This window comes from Chanodichthys erythropterus, chromosome 4, assembly GCF_024489055.1.
Source record: "Chanodichthys erythropterus isolate Z2021 chromosome 4, ASM2448905v1, whole genome shotgun sequence".
Taxonomy (NCBI): Eukaryota; Metazoa; Chordata; class Actinopteri; order Cypriniformes; family Xenocyprididae; genus Chanodichthys; species Chanodichthys erythropterus.
Window position 1 is genome coordinate 8,411,258 of NC_090224.1, and position 24,607 is coordinate 8,435,864.

General features: G+C 36.3%; 1 protein-coding gene across 5 annotated transcripts in view; it reads right to left on the reverse strand.

Moving 5' to 3' along the window:
- ryr3 (ryanodine receptor 3) overlaps positions 1 to 23,878 on the reverse strand; it is a 99,536-nt gene extending 75,658 nt beyond the window's left edge. For 3 of the 5 annotated variants that reach the window (XM_067383945.1, XM_067383946.1, XM_067383944.1), the window contains exons 1-4: positions 23,745 to 23,878; positions 9,793 to 9,912; positions 7,013 to 7,111; positions 60 to 134 (exon numbers count right to left, since the gene is read on the reverse strand). In XM_067383945.1, the coding sequence (XP_067240046.1) occupies positions 60 to 134; positions 7,013 to 7,111; positions 9,793 to 9,912; positions 23,745 to 23,792 (342 nt within the window). In that variant the 5' untranslated portion in view covers positions 23,793 to 23,878. Of the gene's footprint in view, positions 1 to 59; positions 135 to 4,023; positions 4,045 to 7,012; positions 7,112 to 9,792; positions 9,913 to 23,744 lie in introns of all 5 variants that reach the window. The other 2 variants (XM_067383943.1, XM_067383942.1) reach the window with 1 other exon arrangement.
- Between the last annotated feature and the right edge of the window lie 729 nt (positions 23,879 to 24,607).

Sequence of the window (24,607 nt, forward strand, 5' to 3'; positions counted from 1 at the left end):
TGTGACAGGCTGCCTAATCCGTCTCCCTACTGGCTTCAATTTGTGTGGCGCATTCTCACCATTCCACTGAAGGAATGCCTAAGGAGGATAGCGTGACCGTAGAGCAGTGTCCGATGTCCACCTCCTTGTGCTGCCTACAGAAGAGAGAGTAAAATACTGTTAGTGCACTCAAGGCAAGGGTTCAGAGACGTGGACAGAATGGTCACTGCTAAAATAAATTTAAGAGTCAATGAAACAGAAAACACTGACACTGGGAAGAACATGCCGGACGAATGTTAAATGGAAATTTGAACGAGAACAAAATTTCGTTGTTGTACCGTAGATGAGGAAATGTGAGGAGGGTGTGGAAAAAAAAAATAGGATGAAAAAGTAAAAACGGCCCACAAGAAATAGAGGAATAAATATACTTACCCGTCTTATAAGCCTCTGAGTGCATTAGGGGAAAAAAGGTTTTTCTTAGTTAAATATATGTCTATATTGTAGAACCTCAGGTAAAGCTCATGTTTTAGTCTGCAGCTGGTGACTGTGTTCACTAATCTATCATGATTATGATCTGTTTAGTTTTGAACACCATCTGAACCCCTCACTAGCAGTCCAAAAACGACTGGCTTTGACAAAGAGGAAAGTTGAAACTTGTGTTCCCTACTCTCAGCTGTTGCTGTATGCCTGCTGTCTCACTGAAATATCAGATGATACACAACAGTCCATTGCTGTATGTCGCTGTGATATTGTACAGTTTAGCACTACATTTAACCAGAAACTGCAACTTCCAAACCGTTTCCAGTTTTGTTTATTTTTTCCTGGTCAGACAACTGTGTTCACTGTCAGTTTATTAAAAATGGCAAGATCTTTTTTAATGGACAAAATCTCTGGACTGTTGATAAATAATATACACGATTATATGAATATACACTACCGTTCAAAAGTTTAGGGTTGGTGGGATTTTATAATGTTTTTGAAAGAAGACTTTTATGCTCATCAAGGCTGCATTTATTTGATAAAAATACAACAATAATACATAAATATTATTACAATTCAAAACAACTGTTTTCTATTTGAATACATTTCCTGTGATGGCAATGCTGAATTTTCAGCAGTCACATGGTCCTTTATAAATCATTCTAATATGCTGATTTGGTGCTCATAAAACATTTATTATTATTATCAATGTTGCAAATTGCTGTTTAATATTTTTGTGGAAACTGTGATTTTTTTTTTTTTTTTTTCAGAAATGTTTGATGCAAATTTTTGCAATTACGACATTTTCTGGAATCACTTCTAAAGGACAAGAGAATACGCTTGAATTTTTCTGATATAGAAAAACAATTGTACTCTTCATTTTCTCTCAAAAGGAAGATCTCTGTTTTTTATACTATCTAATGTTGGCTCTTCTTCCTTTGACCCTCTGAAATTAATATGGGAAAAAGACTTTGGAACAAATCTCAGTGACGAGGACTGGCTTTCGGCATGCTTCGGCGTCTACTTTAGAGGAGCATCAATATCGAGTCACGAGCAAAATTTTAAGTTTATTTACAGAACTTATTTAACACCGGTTCGCCTCCACAAGATTTTTCTTAATGTTTCTCAACTTTTAAGTGCAAGTATAATATTGGCACAGTTATGCATGTATTTTGGGACTGTGACATGATCAAGACCTACTGGAAAAAGATACATAAAGTTGTACAGAGGGTCATTGGTAAATCTTTTGCTCTATCCACCGAAGGTCTATCTCTTGAACTGTAAAGCTGAATTACACCTCAACCATGATCTAGAATGTGTGCTACATCTTTGTACCTTTCTGGCGAAAAAATGTATACTTTTGTTATGGTCCACTCCTCAGGTTCCTTCTGTCAATATGTGGTTGACTCAAATTGCTACTTCCCTACCTTTAGAAAAATTAACCTGTGACTTACACCAGAGGTCTAATGATTTTTGGCGTGTTTGGTCCCCTCTTTGGAATTTCCTTGAGAATGTAGGTTGATTGTCTACATTTCTTGATTCTTGTTTAGTTTGGTGCTATTACCCTCCACTCGACCATTGAACTACCATTGTATGATTGTATGATGAATGACTGTATATACTGCCATAAGACACCTGTACCAAAGTTTTGTTATTGTAAAATTGTAAAAAATAATAAAAACGTATTTAATATTAAAAAAAGAAAAAAAACAAAGTGTTTGATGTTTGATGAATAGAATGAATAGAATGTTCAAAAGAACAGCATTTATTTTAAATGGTCCTTAACGTCACTTTTGATCAGTTTAATGCATCCTTTAAACTTTGAACGGTAGAGTAGTATTAAAGGGTTAGTTTACCCAAAAATGAAAATTCTGTCATTAATCACTCACCCTCATGTCATTCCAAACCAGTAAGACCTTTGTTCATCTTCGGAACATAAATTAAGATATTTTTGATGAAGTCCCACAGTTATGTGCTGTTCATAGACAGCAATATAATCAACACTTTCAAGATCTAGAAAGGTACTAAAGACATTGTTAAAAAAAAGTGTTTCAACCTTAATTTTATGAAGCGATGAGAATACTTTGTGTGCGCAAAAACAAAACAAAAATAAGTTTATTCAACAATAACTTCTCTTCTGTGTCATTCTCAGACTTTGTTTACATTCAGCGCTTTAAGGTTCTACGTCAGAACGCTGACTCATTATTGGCTGGCTCTTGCGTCAGCATCACACGCATGCGTAGTGCTGCTCACGTGATCAGCTTTGGCTAATACTGAGCCGGTGTTCGGACATAAACACGGAAGCCTTCACTGTGCTCAATGTGGCAACTACGTAAGGAAATTGACAGGGTAGAGAAGATATTGTTGAATAAAGTCATTATTTTTGTTTTGTTTTTGCACACAAAAAGTATTCTCGTTGCTTTATAAAATTAAGGTTGAACTACTGCAGTCACGTCGACGGTTTTAATGATGTCTTCACTACCTTTCTGGACCTTGAAAGTGTCGGTTAAATTGCTGTCTATGGACGAATCATAAACCTCTTGGATTTCATCATAAATATCTTAATTTGTGTTCCGAGGATGATTACGGGTGTGGAACGACATGAGGGTGAGTAATAAATGACAGAATTTTCATTTTTGGGTAAACTAACCATTTAAGTAGCATGACATACAATTTTTGGGCTGAAAAAGAAGCAAAACCTGAATAAAAAGACTGAATAGTCATGGCATATTCATGTGTCAAGAAACATTCATTCTGGAATCAGCATTCCAGATCATTTCCTCGTCATTGGTACTCCTGAAATTTGACAGTGTTAGAGCCCAAATGCAAGAAGAAACACAGTTCACATCTCAAACTACAAATAATCAACACAAAAAAGGCATTAAAATGCATTTGTTTCTTCACAACAGGTGTATCAAACACTGAGTTCATTACATAAATGACATGATAGGGATCTTTATAGTAAAGTATTTTATGTAGAAACTCTGCTGCACAATGGTTCTCCAACAGAACTAACTCTCTCCTAGACATTAATGTTAGCACAGATAGAAAGCACTGAGACAATAAAATATATGCTGTGACAATCTCATTTCAAAATGCTGCAGTAAAAAAACAATAAACATGAAAAAAAATATCAGGCATGCATGAAGGGAGGGTGAATAAAGCATTCAAATGGCCCTGTGCAGAACATGCTTAGCCAGTAGGTTTTATTTTGGGATTTGCATAATTCAGGGCCACTAACTTCTAGTTTTAATTTAATGTATCTTCTTTGGGCTACAGGAACATTTTACAATCTCAATTCTAACATAAAAATGGAAAGAAGGAGACGAGTCTGAGATAAAGGAGATAGATCTTGATTCTCTGACAGGGTTAGCATTTTGAACTGTTTTAGTAGGGTTATGTCATGAGTTAAATCACACTTAAAAATCAGTTAATTACACATGGTCGGGATGCTCAAAAAGGAGCAGGAGGTGTAATTATGTAAGTTAAACATTTTTTATTCATTTTTACATAATTTGGACTGACATTCATGCATACTCGTTGGTCAACAAATTGTGAACATACCCATTGCTCATGATCAGGATTCTTGCAATGATGAACAAAGATACAGATATGATTAAAGAAGGCAATTGGAAAACCCTCACCTCTTCAGCACTTTCAGTTCATTATGTCTCACCAAAAACTAAATTAATTAATTATACCCACTCTTGCTACTGTTTAAAAGTCAAATATTCATATTGTTAGGATACTGGATATGATGAACTGAATGTTGCCAAATGATGAGGCAACCCATAAGCAAAAACAACTAAATAACTTAAAATAACTTAAATAAAACATAGTCAATCTATCAAAATAAATATATAAATGCAAAATAGAAAAAAAGACAGTGGAGCAATGTAATTAGTCTATGCAAAGCAGAAGGTGAGGTATGACACTATGCATTAAAAGGATGGCAGTATTTTATCCATTTATGACTCTACATACAGTGGGTACGGAAAGTATTCAGACCCCCTTACATTTTTAACTCTTTGTTATATTGCAGCCATTTGCTAAAATCATTTAAGTTCATTTTTTTCCTCATTAATGTACGCACAGCACCCCATATTGACAGAAAAACACAGAATTGTTTTGCAGATTTATTAAACAAGAAAAACTGAAATATCACATGGTCCTAAGTATTCAGACCTTTTGCTCAGTATTTAGTAGAAGCACCCTTTTGATCTAATACAGCCATGAGTCTTTTTGGGAAAGATGCAACAAGTTTTTCACACCTGGATTTGGGGATCCTCTGCCATTCCTCCTTGCAGATCCTCTCCAGTTCTGTCAGGTTGGATGGTAAACGTTGGTGGACAGCCATTTTTGTCTCTCCAGAGACGCTCAATTGGGTTTAAGTCAGGGCTCTGGCTGGGCCATTCAAGAACAGTCACGGAGTTGTTGTGAAGCCACTCCTTCGTTATTTTAGCTGTGTGCTTAGGGTCATTGTCTTGTTGGAAGGTAAACCTTTGGCCCAGTCTGAGGTCCTGAGTACTCTGGAGAAGGTTTTCGTCCAGGATATCCCTGTACTTGGCCACATTCATCTTTCCCTCGATTGCAACCAGTCGTGCTATCCCTGCAGCTGAAAAACACCCCCACAGCATGATGCTGCCACCACCATGCTTCACTGTTGGGACTGTATTGAACAGGTGATGAGCAGTGCCTGGTTTTCTCCACACATACCGCTTAGAATTAAGTCCAAAAAGTTCTATCTTGGTCTCATCAGACCAGAGAATCTTATTTCCCACCATATTGGCAAACTCCATGTGGGCTTCATGTGTCTTGCACTGAGGAGAGGCTTCCGTCGGGCCACTCTGCCATAAAGCCCCAACTGGTGGAGGGCTGCAGTGATGGCTGACTTTCTACAACTTTCTCCCATCTCCCGACTGCATCTCTGGAGCTCAGCCACAGTGATCTTTGGGTTCTTCTTTACCTGTCTCACCAAGGCTCTTCTCCCCAGATAGCTCAGTTTGGCTGGACGGCCAGCTCTAGGAAGGGTTCTGGTCGTCCCAAACGTCTTCCATTTAAGGATTATGGAGGCCACTGTAACCTTGGCCAAATCTGTGCCTTGCCACAATTCTGTCTCTGAGCTCTTCAGGCAGTTCCTTTGACCTCATGATTCTCATTTGCTCTGACATGCACTGTGGGCTGTAAGGTCTTATATAGACAGGTGTGTGGCTTTCCTAATCAAGCCTGAATCAGTATAATCACAGCTGGACTCAAATGAAGGTGTAGAACCATCTCAAGGATGATTAGAAGAAATGGACAGCACCTGAGTAAAATATATGAGTGTCACAGCAAAGGGTCTGAATACTTAGGACCATGTGATATTTCATTTTTTCTTTTTTAATAAATCTGCAAAAATGTCAACAATTCTGTGTTTTTCTGTCAATATGGGGTGCTGTGTGTACATTAATGAGGTAAAAACTTAATTGATTTTAACAAATGGCTTCAGTATAACAAAGAGTGAAACATTTTAGGGGGTCTGAATACTTTCCGTACCCACTGTACCTCACCTGCATTTGTTAGTAAGTAGGTGTTTAAATGATTAAGGGATAATGGATTTGCATTACTATCATACTGAAAACTGAAAATCTGGCATCAGAGGACTGAGGACCAATTCATAAAACTCTCCAAATAAAACTTGCCAGTGTGAATTGTCTGTGTTCAACACTACATAATATCAATGTCATCATTCATGATTACTAACACTAGGTCACACAGAACTACAGATAATGGGATCGTTTTGTCAATAAAAACTAAAGTTTGGGGTCGGTAAGATTATTTCATGTATTCTCAGGCTGCATTTAATTTTTTTTTAAAAATATAGTGAAAACAATAATATTATGAAATAGTAGTACAATTAAAAATATATGGTAATATATCTTAAAATGTTATATATTCCTGTGATGTCAAAGCTGAATTTTTACGCATCATTACTCCAGTCTTCAAAGTCACATGATCCTTCAGAAATCATTCTGATATCCTGATTTGGTGCTCAACAAACAATCAATATTCAGTTCAGTTCAGTTCTTTTTTTTTTTTTTTACAGAATGTTGCAGTTTATGATAAATTATTTATCTGTGCACATCATTATTTTTTTTTAATTCATGTTTAATCAAAGACTAAAATATTAATTGCTTAAAACAAAATCTTACTGACCCCAGATTTTAGTAATTTTGCCAAGAATATGACTTTCTTTTCTGTTGCTTTTAAAACACACGACTTCACATCATTTTGATTGTCTACATCAAAATGCATAGGATATTTTATTGATGTACAAACATAATTAGTGGTTATCCCGTCTCTAAATTTAGCATTTGCTCATCAATGTCAATGGAGCCTCACAAATTATACTTTAATTTACCTTCAGGATGCATTATATCAGCACCATTATACTTTCCTAATGGCATGACAAATGACAAATGTACTAAAAAGTAAAAGGTTTTAAAAGAATTCTTACTGTAAAACTGTATATTCAATATAGTAACCCTGTAATCACTGTTATTTGTTTACTTACTCCTTCACCGTTCTGCCCGGCGAGCATCTCCTGTAGAGCCCGCACTGAGAGTGACTGCTCCAGCACAAAGTTACAGATGCATAGGTCAGGAGGAAAATACTGTGGAGAGAAAAGAGATAGTGTGGGTGTTTTTTGCTTACTTTTGATTATGGATAAAGTCATATACAGTTTCAAGAAAAAGTATGTGAACCACTTGCAGAATCTGTGAAAATGTGAATAATTTTAATAAAATAAGAGAGATCATACAAAATGCATGTTATTTTTTTTAGTACTGTCCTGAGTAAGATATTTTACATAAAAGATGTTTGCATTTAGTTCACAAGACAAAAAAAATAGCTGAATTTATTAAAATGGCCCCATTCAAAAGTATGTGAACCATTGATTTTTGCATATTTGAACCCTTTCCAGCAGTGACTGAATGATTTTGAGATTCATCTTTTCACACTGAGGACAATTGAGGGACTCAAACTCAACTATTAAAAAAGGTTCAAACATTCACTGATGCTCCAGAAGGAAACACGATGCATTAAGACCCGGGGGTGAAAACTTTTGAACAGGATGAAGATGTCACAATTTTTCTTATTTTGTTTAAATATCATTGTTTTTCATTTAGTACTGCCCTTCGGAACCAACAGAAGATACATGTTTCCCGGAAGAAAAAATAAGTACAATGTACCTTAATATTTGAATTCAAAAGTTTTCACCCCCGGGACTTAATGCATCGTGTTTCCTTCTGGAGCATCAGTGAATGTTTGAACCTTTTTTAATAGTTGAGTTTGAATCCCACAGTTGTCCTCAGTGTGAAAAGATGGATCTCAAATTCATTCAGTCACTGCTGGAAAGGGTTCAAATATGCAAAAAAGCTTGAAAACTGATGAATCTGCAGGACCTGGAGGATATTTCTGAAGAACAGAGCTCAGTTTAACTGCTCAGAACAAACAAGAGAATCATGAACAATCATCAAAAAACAAAAAAAAAACAGTCGTGGATCATCCAGCTAACCACACACAGTATTGAGAATCAATGGTTCACATACTTTTGAATGGGGCCATTTTAATAAATTCAGTTATTTTTTTTGTCTTGTGAACTACATGAAAACATCTTTTATTTAAAATATCTTACTCAGGACAGTACTAAATAAAAAATAACATGCATGTTGTATGATCTCTTATTTTATTAAAATTATTCACATTTTCACAGATTCTGCAAGTGGTTCACATACTTTTTCTTGTAACTGTAATTGGAAGAGTGGCTATGTTTACAAGTCTTTCATTAGGCCTAAATAGATGTTTTGTTTTCGATATGTGTTTATAAGGATTAGCTTGAGAGGTCAGCATGGATTTACATGGGCAAGTGGTGAGCTCCACCCTTGATCTAGAGAAGTCTTCTCCCACCCTGCATCTGTTTATCAGGCTGCTATTTAAAGCGCCTTGACTGTCTGGTTCAGCTATCCAAAGAAAGTGAACATTCTGTCACCTTCTGATAACTACAGTCTGAATCATGTACAGTCTTACTGAATGTATACTTTATAAACCCTTTCCTACTTTGCATGGAGAAATAAGCCATGATTTATGGTGACCTGTGACCCCTAGGGTCTTAATATGATATGGAGAATGTGCTAAGTAGAGTGACAGATGCCTCTGAGGAAAGTCATCTGTTGCCATAAACAACAAAGAGAAAATACTATGTAGGTATTTATATCTTTGTTCAGTTGGGTTAAAAAATCTCTTTTTCTTATATTATTTGTATAAAACAATAATGTAATAATATTTATAAAATATTTTCATATTATATTTTAATAATATATTATGTTTAATTATATATGTATATTATATTTATATTTATGAATTAGTGTGTGTATATACAGTTCTCCCATTAATTAGTCTCTGGCGGCCCACAAATATGCAAAAATATTTGTATTTGTAATGCTAAATGTGTATTATATATATATATATATATATATATATATATATATATATATATATATATATATATATATATATATATATATATATATATATATATATATATATATAGAATAACACTTTAATGACCTTGAATATTACCCATATATATGACCCAAAACCTCTATGTATGTGTTTCACATGTAATACGTTTCACTTTTTGGTTTTAAACATAAGTATATATGTATCTATAGACCAGGGTGACGGTAAAGCATGATGGTAAAGGCTTTTTTGTCTCTCAGGCAATTATAGCAGATGTCTCAGTGTCAATGAGAGTTATCCATTTCATCCATTTCAAGTGAACCCATAATGATTCATTTATTGATATGCATGAAGAAGACCAATACTTTATATGATGATGGAAAGATCATCATCCTCCACCTTCTTTTTTTCAGTGAACAAGGTCAGGTTCAGTATACACTGCACATAACCATAGAGATGCCCACACATCTTGCCTCCTGATGCATAGAAAATATGGTGCAGAGCACTAGGATCAATTGCTGTTGCCATGGTTTTCAACTACATGAATCTCTTCCCATTAATTTGATGTATTGCTAGAGGACAACATATCAAAGGCAAATATCTTCAAACATGTTTATGTCTCCCTGTATTATTTAAAATATTTCTCAATCAGCATACATAAAGCATATCAGATTGTGTAATTCTAACATTATGCATTTGTATATTGTAGTTGTCTAACAATTAAATTAAAGCTGTTTTTCATCACTTGTTTTGCTTCGATCTGCATTGTGGTTTGTGTGGAGGTTCAAGCATACTGAAGCAGTGATTAGTTTGTCAGAACACATGAAGCTTTACCTTCGCCTCTGATGTGGGCTCTAGATAACACAGGCGGTTGCCGAGTCCCTCTGCTGAAAGGCAGAATTTGCGATTCTCCTTCTGAATGGCGGCGACACACTGCAGCACCACCTCATCTTCCTGCCACAACAAAAACAATGTATTAAACTTATGATTAAAAGTAAAAACACTCCAAATACTTTAACTAAAAGTAGTCCCAAGAGCATAACACAACTTAAAGTGCAGTAAGTGATTTCTGAGAAATGCTGTTGAAAATTTAATTCAACACCTTCACAAACATTGTGTTTGTACGTAGTTCTGGCTGTGTAAATAAGAGAAAAAACAAAGCTATCCACTGAGTACTAAAACTCTTGTAGCCATTCAGCAACAGAGGACATTATCCACTCATGATGGGGGAGGAGAGAGAGTGAGGAAGCAGGGCATTTGCAGAAAGACTGCTAAAAGAGAGATGGCTGACATATTACTAAAGAGGAAATGGTCAGAAAAAGAAGTGTTATGATCAGGCAAGAGCTAGGACCCCCGTTAATATTGTATAAAGCTTTCCAGCACTGGAGAGCCGTTAGAGAGCAGGAGGGCCTGAAAACAGGAGGGGTGTGTTTCTTTTGAGTAGTGTTTCTTTTTATATTAGTGTGTTTTCGTTTTTAAAACAGCATTTTAAATTTAAAATGATCCTTGTCTACACTGGCGTTTCCACAGCATTTAAGAAACAATCTCCATCTACAATAAACAACCGAAAACGCATGTTCATGGACACTGGGTATGTGTGAACAAGTGTAAACAGTTGCCTCTTGCGCAAATAGCTAGCTGCAGTATTGAAAAAATGCAGAGTTTAACTGCACAATGACTACTAAAAATTATAACAAAGCCAGCAAAGATTGCAGTTCAGTCTCCGTGTTTTTGTTTACACAGTCGTCAAGGATACGCAGTGCAAACGCAGGCAGCCACGCCATCATTTTCAAAAGTCTCGGTTTTGTGCATTTACACTGAAATGCAGCCCTAGTATTTTCAAACTAAAACGGGCTCTGCAGTGTTTTCGAGGGTCGAAAACGTCAGAACAGTGTAAACAACAGGCATAACCATAGCAAAAGTTATGCTTTTTAAAATATGACCTAACATCATTGTGTTTCTGTAAGCAAAGGTGGTTGCAATAATCCCACAGCTCATAAAATACAACAAAAACATTAATCTTTAATCAATAAATCCAACTGGAACAGGAATCTCAGGAGATATACACAACCATGTTAAATGCAAACGACAGGGAACAATGGCTTTTATTCACACATAAACAATAATAAAAATTGCGAACAAAAACAGAATCTCAACCAAACCTGCTTGACGCATGAGAACAAACCTCTTGCGGAAGCTCAAACATGCTGCATATCACACGAATTGTTTTGCATGTCAAGCTTCCTTTTGATGTGTGAGTTGATGAATGTTTACATGTGAATATAAGCTAAATTCAATCTATTCATAATATAAGGTGATTGAATCTCTTCAGAACATTTGAGCTAAACCACTCAATTCATATGGATTAGTTTTACAATCTCTTCATGAACTTTTTGAGGTGTCAAAGTTTCAGTTTCTGACAGAAAACTTTCAGATTTCATCAAAGAGATCTTCATTTGTGTTCCGAAGATGAATGAATGTCTTGAGTCATTTGAGTAATTTTTATTTTTGGATGAACTAAAGGTGCGTTCACACCATGTCGTAATTACCATAACTACCGGCTCGTAAGAAGCGTTCACATCCTTGTAGAGCTCGTAATTAAAGCTTGTACCACTGTACCACCTGATCGCTGTAGATTCATTTAGGCGTTGATAGTGGATAATTCCCAGTCAAAGGAACAGCTCCAAATAAAACGTCACATGTTTTTCACTCAAGTTTCCGGTAAATACAAGGTGGCGTGAACGCAGCATCACACTTTAAATACACAGACGATGTAATCAAGGTAAAACAGAACAGATGTAGAGCTAATTAACAACTAAGGAGACTAACTAGGAACACAGACAGGCAGGCAGGAAAAACCAAACACAATGGCGATAAAACCAAACCAAACATAACCATTATATTTTACACTTTCTGAAGGGAATTACATCCCATATTAATATCATATTAAAATGGAAAAAAAAAAAAAAAACATTTAAAAACAACTTCTCAAGTCCCTGAAAAAGAAATGTAATTGAAAGACATATCATGTCAAGTCATAAACAAGTAAATGTTTAAATAAATGTTATTGATGTAACTACAGCTAAATTATCTCAAAACTGTCAGTGGAGGAAAGGAAGAAGAGTGGAGACTCTTATGTCATTAGAATCCACAATGAATCTCTGTACATCCTCATTGTCTCTCAGGATGAATATATTGATTTCTGTCTCATTTGTTTCCTACCTGGTGCTTTTCTTGTGTGCCAACTCACGTATCACATTAATCCTAGATGATGGTTGCCATGGTTCTGATGAACACCATCAGAACAGTAACAATTCTTTCACACAGTCGCAGCATGGAAGTTCATTTTCTTTATATTTCATTCATCAGAATCAGAATGCCTAGCTAGCAGGAATTTCCATCATTCTGGAATAATAATATTAGGGCTTGAGTTATGCTAATTTAAGTGGGCTGTCAAACGCCAAACTAAAACTGAAGAATGACAAGAGGAACTCTGTTACTCTGACAGTAAAGCAGTGGGAACGCCTAGTAACATAATTCATAATTACATTTGATGTAAACAAATGGCTTAGTTTTCCACAATTAGCCCATTTTTTAAAGAAATGTATACTTTTATTCAGCAAGGATGCATTCAACTGATCAAATGTGACCATAAAGACAATTTTAATGTAACAAAATCAAATCAAAGAATCCTGAAAAAAATATATATCTTGGTTTTCACAAAAATATTAAGCAGCACAACATTGACAATAATAAGAAATGATTCTTGAGAACCAAATCAGCATATTAGAATGATTTCTGAAGGATCATGTGAGGATCACTGAGGACTGGAATATGGCTTTGCCATCATAGGAATAAAATACATTTCAAAATATATTAGAATAGAAAACAGTTATTTTGAATTGTAATAATATTCACAATATTACTCTTTTTATTGTATTTTGATCAAATAAATGCAACCTTGTTGAGCATAAGAGACTTCACATTAAAAAATCTTTTGAATGGTAGTGTATGCTGGCAGTTTTGTTAAGTTCAGAAATGAAACTCACACATATATGGATAAACTGAAAATTGCTACTGCATATCAGCTTATACTTATCATACTTGGGGGCGCATTTTATTTTGTGATTTCACTGTATTTGAGAGCAGGCCCAGGAGCATATTTGGTGTCTGAGGTATGGGGCAAATTGATATTCTATGGAAATTTGTTTGGACCAAGTATACTTTCTGAATGGAGATGAAATGCATGTACTGGATCTAAAGCAATTTCCAAAACATTCCGATCCAATTTAGCCCCTGATTATAAACTGAAAAAATATTTTCACTGTTTGCCTTTCTACTGACAAATCAAATGATCAATCCTGTATGTCTTTAAACAATATAAACAATTGTCTATAGATCGATCAAGGCTGCTGAGCTGACTCGACTTCTTAAAAAGCATCATAACGACCCCAATCTTTTGAACGGTAGTGTGTTAACTCCTGTTTGAGCAAAACTGATAAGCCCCTTGAGATACTATTATTGTTATGGTTCTGAATTTTTTTTTTTTTTTTTTTTTTTATACAATAAAAGTTAGTGAGGTCCAGTGTTGTTATGGATCCCACTGACTTTTATTGTATAGAGAAAAACAATTGAAACATTGTTTAAAATATATTCTTTTGTGTTCCACAGAAGAAATAATGTCATTCAGGATTGTAAGAACATGAGGGTTAAGCAATTTTCTATTCCTTTACCACTCTGCATAATATCATGTGCAATAATACCACTGTGCAACACATCTCATATGCAAATAAAATCATAATGTAGAAGAATCTGTAGAAGATTTCTGTACATATGTTACATTTATCTGTGCTTTGAGTATTTCTATATTTATTCTATTTACTTAAATATTTTATTTTCGACTTTTGGCAGTGAAAGCTCATTCTGATAAACAGCATTAGTATAAGACAGATGCTGTACCTATGCAGATGTATGCAAGTATCTATTTACAATACAGCGTTCTCTGCCTAATGCAGTAGAGAGGTCTTTATCTAAAAGAGGAGATCTTCCCTTTCTTAGGTCCCACCTAGATCCCCTGCCAAGGAATCTGGTGAATCTGCAGCAAAGTGATCCAGGGGAAAGCTGCAAAGCCATCTGCAAAACAGCTAAGGGGCAGAGTCACAGTCTATCTATAGGGGTGCTGCGTGTTTAAGGATGCTGGGGGTGGGGTGCGTCTGCTCCAAATCACAAGGGCAAGAACCAGAACTCTCCAAACTCCCTGTTATGCATCCATATTCCATACGCCTGACTTCCTGGACCATCTGCCAACCCACTCAGCACCTTATGGACAGACCAACCCTATTCAAGCCATCATGCTTCTGAGTTTAAACACAGGTGCAGCAGAGGAATACAGGTCCCCCCACCCCCCTCCTCCATCATACTCAGTGTGTGTCTTTAAGGACATGAACAGGTGTGGGTGTGTGGCCTGAAGACTTCAGCGGCTGTAACCCGAGAGGTCCTGATGTGCTCTGGTGCCAAATAAATGCTTGCAACCCACCCAGCCCTGCGACTGACATGAACTTGAGAAAAGGTGAATACACAGCATCGCCCCTCCCACAATGCTATTTTGAAATGTGCGCACATGCTCAGTCAGCCACCGTCTCGAACACTGTAGAATTGTTCAGTCATCTGAAAGATGGACAGGCTGATCACTGCAGAGCCAATGGGCGGGGCTTGATGTCCAGCTCACCCTCACTGGATGCAATGGGTCGCTAAACATAACTCCACCCGCTAGGTCAAGCTCCGCCCATTAGGGGGGGACATCATTTGGATCTGCGGTGCGCACCACTTGGAAAGATGAGGTTTCGGTGTCTCCAAAAACATAAATCATTGTATGTACAATGCAGTTCAGAAGACTATGCAAAAATACATTTTTCTTCAAAGTTTTCTACTTGAATGCATTTTTTTATATTATCAGCATAACAATTTGAGTTAAAAAGATTGTTCATATGCTTCGTTGATTTGTGATTTGAGGCTTCTAATTCATTTTTGCCAAAAAGAATTCTGAAATGTTTTTCCTAAAAGTATCTAAAATATTTTTTACAACAAAAAAACATTCTGTTCCCAGATTTTCAATGTTGTTTAGACTTCAGATTCCACTGTCAACATTTCAATATATATTAAAAAAAAAAAAAACAATATAGAGTAAATTTGAGCAATTCATGATGCTCTCACCTAAAGTGAGGGTCTGAAGAGATTGATCTTTGTGTTTTTCACAGCTCAGCTGAACTCTTATTCCTTAAATAACTCAAATTCACTGACAGCTACTGCACTTCACCAAGCAGGTGGCTCACGCCCCTGAATGTGACAGCTTAATGAGATGGTTGAATGAGCTCACATCTTTATCACCTCCATATCTGCATCCAGTTAAGTTGCAGAGTCCTTAAATAATGCTCTAAAAGAGAGAAATTTTGTCCTTGAACTGAGAGAAAGAAAAAAATATGCACGAAGAGTTTCTCTAAATTATGTGGGACTGTTCACAGACCCACCTTCAGGAGATGCCAATAGCCAATTGTGTTTTTTACATTTTTTTAATTCATGTTTTAAATTTAGTCCACCCAAAAAATGAAAATTATGTCATTTATTATTCACCCTCATGACTTTCCACACCTGTAAGATCTTCGTTCATCTTCAGAACACAAATTAAGATATTTTATGATAAAATCCGATGGCTCACTGAACCCTGCCTTCACGAATGTGGCTCCCGCGCCTCCTCCTTCGCACCACTGGAGGGAGCCATCACCTGAATATTGACTCATTCGGACTACGTTTCCCATAGGCCCTCATTCCTGGGACTGATTGCACAGGCACCTGCACCACATCACACTCACACTATTTAAGCCACACACACGCATTCACACATTGCGAAGTCTTGATTTGCCCCGGTGATCATTTCTGAGCGTTTTCCTGTGGATTGTTGTTCTGTTGCCGTTTGGACTGTTTATCTCCTGTGATTCTCTGCTGCCTGCCCTGATCTCTGCCTGTATCTCGACTGTTTGTCTGCTGCCTGCCTCAACCATTGCCTGTCCCTGTTTATGTCTTTGCCTCTGCCCTTGTCTGCATTTGTCATTATCTTAATAAAAGCTGCAAATGGATCCCCATTCTGTTGTCCCATCATTACACCTGCATTGCCAGAAAGATCATTTCCTTTTTCAATACCCAGAAAGGTACTAAAGATATATTTAAAAAAGTTCACGTGACTACAGTGGAGTGACCTTAATATTATAAAGCGACAAGAATACTTTTTGTGCGCCAAAAAATAAACAAAATAGCAACTTTACTCTATATCTAGTGATGGGTGATTTCAAAACACTGCTTCATGCTTTTAAAGCTTTATGAATCTTTTGTTTCGAATCAGTGGTTCGGAGCGCATATCAAACTGCCAAAGTCACGTGAACTATTGAAATTTCGAAACACTTATGATCACGTGATTTTGTCGCTCTGAACCACTGATTCGAAAAAAAGATTTGTAAATCTTCAACGCTTCGAATGGTGAGTAATGACATAATTTTCATTTTTGGGTGAACTAACCCTTTAATTTCATCATTGTCAAATTACTATTGAAGCATTACACTACCAACAAACATAAAACAAAATTTATCAATCGGAGAAGTTGTAACCATGGAAAAATAAATCATTCAACTTTGCAGTCCTTCATTTTGATACATTGCCATTCAAAAGTTTGGGGTCCGTATGATGTTTTCTCTTATGTTCACCAAGGCTAAATTTATTTGATCACATATTCAGTAAAAACAGTAATATTATTACAATTTAAAATAACTGTTTTCTATTGTAAAATATCTCTCACAAGATCCTTTAGAAATCAATTAGAAATCAAAATGATCATTTAGTGCTCAAAAAAAAAAAAATCTTATTTTTCTTATTATTCAATATCAATATTATAATTTGGTGAAAGTCAGTAGTTCTGTAATATTTTATGATGTGATTTATACGTTTTTTTGGCTCTGTTTAAGGTTTAAAACTGTTTACAAAATAATTGGATGGAGAAAATAAATGGAAAGTATACTCTGAGAACCCCAAAAATGAACTGTCACTATGCACTCTAATCATATTACTTGTCATGTTCTTAGTAGTGAAATTATTATTTCTCAATTCAGAAATTTTCCACAGACCCCCTGGCTATCTGAGACTGAGAAACGCTGATGCAGTAGCACTGTGCTCAATATTTGCTTTGTGCTGTATTAAATCCATGTCTAACTATGGATGAATGATTCTAATTTAATGTCTTTTCACACTTTAAACTGATTTCACTGTAGAGACACGCTCAAAGAGTTTATTAATTAATCAAAAATAGAGTTGTTTTGCGCAATTAATGCAGCTGATGTGATTATTTTTCACTCTTTATTCTCTAGCAGACGTAATCACACAACATAACTAAAGAGGCTGGATACACAGAAAATCCAGCTTCCTTCACATAAGACCGAAGTTCAGAAGAAAAGGTGCAACACAACAAGAGGGCATTCATAGAAAATCGATTAAAAATGCAAAACCCTTTTCACCAGTGCTGTCAAGCATCCTTACAGAGATGTTTCCTTGACTGACACAGCAGAAGACATGCTGTGATGTTTAAAGGAGTCTGAGAGCGCTGCTAAAATTGTGATTGGGTCAGGGAAACAAGCTTCAGAGTGTCTGAGATCGAGAGGTTCACAGACAGCAAGTACTGTGTCTTCCACTACAGCCAAATTACAAATTGTATTACTGAGCAGCCTGGGCTAGCCTGGGCTTAGCATGCGGACTGCTGGGAAAAATAACCTCACACGCAATAGAAAGTGGCTTGCATGCATGCCTGAGTGAGCTCCATCTACACTAACAAATGAATTCAGACAGACTGCCGGTAGACAGAGATATCTCTGCATGTGGATAAAATACTAGTGCATGAGATGAGGTTTGATCCGTGAACTCTGAGTACACCATTTATGGCTGGAGGAGCAATTGATGCACTGGGAAAGATACCAAAAATATCATCATTTACTCACTCTCATGTTGTTCCAAACCAAAATAATCCCAAAATCTTTTTTTAATAATATACTGTATGCTTTTTCCATACAATTGCAATCCTCATAAAATATCAAAAAAGTAGTCCATCAGACTTGTGCATTTTATTTTAAGTATCATGAAGTCAAATTACTTTATGTGGCAAATTAAACAAAATTTGAATCATTATTCACATAAAATATTTCCTTCACTTGCTACCATTATGCAGCTGGATCATGAAGTTTGTGAAATTAACAACTAATCAATTTTATTTTGTGAACTAATCATTCAGACTGGTTTTGTGAACAGACTGTCAACTGAAAAAGTTCTGATTCAAAAGATTCATTTCCAAATTGGATACCGCTACTTCTCTCATGAACATGCCATAGAAAACTAGGGCAGATGTCAAGATTTTCAAAAATAACAACTTAAATTTCATCTGTTCCGCACACAAAGTTATCATATGGTTTCAGAATAGTTGAAATATTGCACACAGGTCTTATGGACTACATTTATAATATCTTTATGGTACTTTTTGACAGCTTGACAGCTCCAGTACTCATTCACGTTTATTAGACACTACTGCTAAAAAGGTTGGAGTTAGTAAGATTTTTTAAATGTTTTTGAAGTTTTAATGCTCAACATGGCTGCATTTACAGTAAAAATGTAATATTGTGAAATATTATTATAATGAAAAACTGTTTTCTGTTTTAATATATTTTAAAATGTAATTTATTCCTGTGATGACAAAGCTTTTCAGCAGTCATTACTCCAGTCTTCAATGTCACATGATCATTCTAATATGATGTTGAATTCAAGAAACATTTCTTCTTATTATTATTATTATTATTATTATCATCATCATTGCTGAAACAGTTGCTGATTAATATTTCTGTAGAAAACTTTGATAAATTTTTTCAGGATTCTTTGAAGAACAGAAATTTCAAAAGAACAGCACTTATTTGACATTGATTTTTTTTGTGTGTGTGTGTAACATTCTAAATGTCTTTACCTCACTTTTGATCAATTTAATGCATCCTTATTGAATCAAAGCATTACTTAAAAAAAAAAAAAAAACATCTTTTTGTAATCCATGGGAAAAAAGAAAGTCATAAGTGTTTGCAAAGACATAGAGTTGAATAAATAATGACAGAATATTCATTTATAGCTATGACTTTCCTATTAAGATCTTGCTTGGGTACTCCCTCTGAGCAATGCTGTAATGCTCTTGAGTAAGCTGTCAGCTCCAGGGCCCCCAAGGCCGTCTCGCTGCTTTGAGGCCCGTGTGTCAGACAAGCAAAAGCTATGCCACATATGTGCTGACTTTGCTGAGACAAGAATTCTTGTGTAATCCTGGTATAAGCTAATTGCCTGAAGTGGATTTTATAACAGTTAACGAGCTCAACGTATACACCAGTCCGATGGAATCCTGTCAGATAAATTATAAAATAAACATGCTTTACAAATGTTGGTACAGTAAACACACGCAAACACTTTTAAGCCTCAGCACTTGTGTTGTCATCAGCACTGCAGTGACATCAGTCTGGGTTTAATTAAATCTTAAGGAAGCTCAATGAGCTGAGGCTGCCACATGAAGCTCATAGACCGCAGACGAGTCACTCATCAGCAGCCTTATACAAAAACCACAGAGTCACACACACACACACACACAATTCAATTCACATACTGCGGATTTCATCTGTGCCCCAAAGCACTGTGGTTTACCTTTTACCTGGGTGCCTCTCATTACTCATAGTCGCCGAAGCTATCAACACTCAGCACGATCTCGGTGAGGGTGGAATAGTTAAAACAGATAAGCACAAAATGCTTTCAAATATCCACCTCAATTGCTGATCAAAGATACACACTAAGAGCTGTCAAAACAGTCTGGTGTTCTGCAAATGTACTAGTGTAAATTAAAAGGTTATCTCTAGGAGGTGTTTCCTAAAACAAAACTTATTTAAAGAAAAGAAATGGAGGAACATTTGTGCTAAATTTGTGGTTAAACAAAAAACGGCAACTGTGTTTTATACAGAAAATATTTCAGGTTTCACGCGATGGCATGTAAAAACTGAAATAAACCCCCGAAGCAAGATGCTGTCACAGGTAAGAAAGCTGTTGCCATAGTGTTCATTTTTACAATAATTAGCAATAATGCTGTTTAAAGAGTAAAGTACGAAATGATTTTCAGTGAATCTACTCTTACAATAACTGTTCTGTTAATAACCCTCTGTCAATCCGACTATCCATGGGCGGAGGTGCAAAAATGTGGAAGTATAATCTGTAGTTTTTCACGAAAAGCCCTGGAGCTCTCAAAAAATGATGCGTTTGGCATCAAATGCTGACAAATTAACATGAATTTATTAATACTGAAGTTTTCCAAGGCCGTTTTTACTGTAGTTGCAGAAAGAGTATGTGGAATAATATGCTGATCTGGAGAACGGTCAAATGTATACTTTATTCGACCACTCCATGCCACGACTGACCAATCAGAATCAAGTATTCCAGTGCACCGTGTAGTAAGTTGAGAATATGCCATACTAATCCAGGTTTACAGTACACCTTGCAGTATTTTTTTAATATCTTAGCACATGTTGTGGTAGTTGTTGACTTTAAAATATGATACTGTGCAAATAAAAACAGTAATGAAACAGCAGTGGCCAGGCCTGTTAAGCTAGCTGATGCAATGACCTATAGAGCTGGAGCCTGAGAACTGTGTGCGTATGTGCAGTGGAAGTATTAACTTTTAAGAGGCTAAATTTAAACCCTGGAATGCAGAAGGCTTCCAGAACAGCATAAACTCCAAATAAGCTCAGTGCTACTGTACTGGCGAACCTTACATCTGGATTTATAGAAGTGTGCCCAAACAACATTGTCAAATCTCATTTGACCAACACTGCACATTGGACAATGAATTTCTTGCCATTTCTCTAAAGAGAACATCTGAGTTTGGGTAACCTGTGGAGGCACAATGAAACAGTTTTTGTTTAATTGATTGTTTTTTTACTATTTATATTTACAGTGATAATGTTTTCCCCTGAGCAATTACTCTCCACTTATTTATTATAAGCTTAAAGGTGCTACAGAGGATCTTTTCAACGACTGAGAAACCAAAGACTGTTAGTGAGTTTTTTAAATGAGCACATGCGTAAGAACAGCCCCCCTCGTTCACAGCTCATTTCGAGAGAACGCCTCTCAAAACTCGTGCATGAGTATTGGAACACGAGTGTTTAACACCGGCATTCGCTGTGATGTGTTAGTGGATTCATTATGTCGGACTCACCGCAGGTAACTCATAATCTGCAGTTGTTATTCCTGTCTCCTGACAAAAACATTGCATGCAGCGCCTGTGGAGTGTGGAAAGTCACTGGAGCGCGCAGCCGCGCTCGTCTCTCACAAGGAACATCACGTCAGTGATTGACAAGCCAGAGGGCCAATCGTTTATGTGATGATCGTGTAAACGATTGGCTGATGTTTTTAAGGCCCTACCTCGTGCACAGATGATGTATATTAATATTATTCCTTTCAGTGCACCTAATAAATAGTCTTTAATCAGTTAGTAAAGACAGTTTCAAGTAATATTGCAAAAATGTATAAAACAAAACATCCTCTTTAGCACCTTTAACCAGACTATTTGCTGCACATTATTGACGTCCAGAGTAAATTGCCTTGATTGACTGTCCAAACTATTTGCTCCCAAAAAGAAGCTGAGAATGAAAAACATCCTGATGCATATAAAATGACCAGCAATTGGAGTGTGAAAACCATGCAACTGCTATTTTGTGCTCAGCCAACCAACATCAAAGACAGAATTGGGGCACCTTTCACAGATGTCTAGGGTGCATTAATGTCCCCTATTTAGTGAGATTGTAACCTTCACTGCCAGAGTTCTCACTTTAACGCTTTAACAGGAAAGTGAGATGTCACACACCTGCCTCATGCAAGATGCTATAACAGACTGTAATAAATTGGTGTGATGGATTTGATCGATGTTGCATATGCATATTAAAATGATCAACAATACAAATTCATCAAAACGATAACTCAACACAACATATTTTACACACTTTATAATAAAATACTAACTGGGGCACCAACAGTTTTTTTATATATATGTATGCATAAATGTAGAATGGAAGGATTCTAGTGTTATTTGCAAAAATATAAATTAGCTTAGCCTTGAAGATGATTACCACAACAGTTGGCACAATGCCTCATCTAGACACCTTATATGAATATGCCAAATTTCATAATGATCAGCAGTTCACAGTTTAAGATATCAGCCACTGAAATTGAAAAGTAGATTTTTCAGAATATTCAAAACTTCTTTAAAAAAAATTATAAATGGAAAAACAAATCATTAATTGCATCGCAAACGATGTACTATCCACTGTTCATTACACTATACACAATTTACACAGAGGGTGTGCATTTTAGAAAGGCAGTGTCATCTCAAATCAATCTTATTAAATGTGAAAATGCTATACTGAAAAATGCCGTAGAATAGTTCAGAAGTACAGTACACAAAATGGGACACACCTACAGTACTCGTATGCCTGAGTAGTTTGAGGGATTTGTGACTACCCCACCAAATTTGGGATCTTTGTGATTTAAAGGCCCGATTTCACAGACAGGGCTTAGCCTAAACCAGGATTAGGCCTTAGTTCAATTAGGATATTTAAGTAACTTTTATAAACATACATTTGAAAAAAAGCATTACTGGTGAGCATCTTGAGATAAAACAATGGCACTGCCATATTTTAAGATATGTCAGTAGCTACAAGTTGCTTTTAGTTTAAACAGCTCAAACATGCATTTTAGTCTAGGACTAGCTTATGCTTTGTCTGTGAAACTGGAGGATGATCTCTTTTGCCTAAACAGTTTTAGTGCAGAAAAATCACAATAAAGAAGAAAATGCTGATTGGACCCCTTATGAGTGTATATGAGTTTATCATGTAACAACATTTAAAATATTCTAAGCAGTCCTCAAGGCACCTCTACTCACCACCTCTTTATTTTCAAAACTATTAAACTATTAAAGTGAGACAGTAATTCACACCATGGTGTCCTATCCAATCATATCGTTTACACAGGTAACTGCCATGCGCCATGGCATCTATGTAACCAATCTGCGTCGAACCACAGAAATAGACAAGTCCTAAAGAAGGTGAGAGGATCGTATCAAATGTAATCGCATGCGGGATAACACACAAACAGAGCACTTCTTTATGGAGCGAAAAATACTGCAGAATTAAGCTCGACAATCAGTGCACGAGCGGCAACTGGATTTATTTACTACTCGCGCGCACAGTAACTCCTCTCTAGACAATCACAACAAAGCAAAAAAAAAAACATATTTATTTCTTCTTAGGCATACGCGCATATCTTACTATCGCTAAAATTAAAGTCGCATAAACATCATTTGTCCTTGCACCTGCCTGATGCTCATTGAATTCCCATTCACGCGCGTTGACTACAGGTGCGTCGCGAGAGCAAACTCGCACCTGACTCAAGTTCCAAAAAAAAGGAATAATACTGTAAATAGCTGCTAATATGACACCTTGCTATTATATATGCGTAAGGACGGAAAATAAATCAATTAACCATTGAGAAAAGCCCAACAGCGTTGCTTTAATCCCGGCGTACGAGCCAACATTTTGATGTCTCAGCATTACACTGTCTTATCGTAATTAATCATCAAGAATGCGCAAAAAAATTTCATTTGCAAAAGAAAGAACGGTGTTTTTACTTACAGTTCGTAAGAACTGAACCTCATCTTCCCCTTCACCACCTTCGGCCATGGCTGTAGAAGAGCCTGCCTAGACTCCGAAAGCCACCACTGACAGCAGGCAGCGGAGCGGTGCTTCTCCTGTCCTGCCGATATTAGCATAGCGCTCCATCCACAGCCATATAGGGGAGAGCGGGCAAACCCACTGCCGCTGCTGTCACTCAGTGTCACGAGCGCTCTCGCTCTTAATGCCAGTGGAGCACCATCACGAGGACGATCACATCTGCATCACCTGCGATGTTCCAATGAAACGGAAAATATGGGGTGTTAAAGTCAGCATGCAAAAATACTCTCCATAGTGCAATATTAAATGTCTCTCACAAGAAGGACGGAATAATGCTGTGAAAGCTTTTTTGCTTAATTAAAGCCACTAGGAAGGTGATATATAGGCTACACACACCAAACAAAGAACTAATTGCATTACTGATAAAGATTAGAAGATCTGTGCCGATACGACTATGAAGTAAGAATGTTATTTCTAAAAGCATTCAAGCACTTTGATAGCTGAAAATGAAATTGAGGTACTTAATAGTCATAATTATTTTACATAACATACTGTAGGATATAATATTGTCAAAGCATTAATAAAAAATAGTGCAGGAAAATTTACAAAGAGAGAAAGGAGTAGGCTATAAAACCGATAATAAGGTGCCAGTAATAAAATAAAAAAAATGAATATAAGAAATATTCAATAAAATAATAATGACATATTAAAAATACAAAGTATTATTAGTAGGCTATAACTGCATACAATATTGCTACAGTATCATTACACACCATAAAAATATGACAGGTAAAACAACAACATAAAATACTAGTAAATCTAAA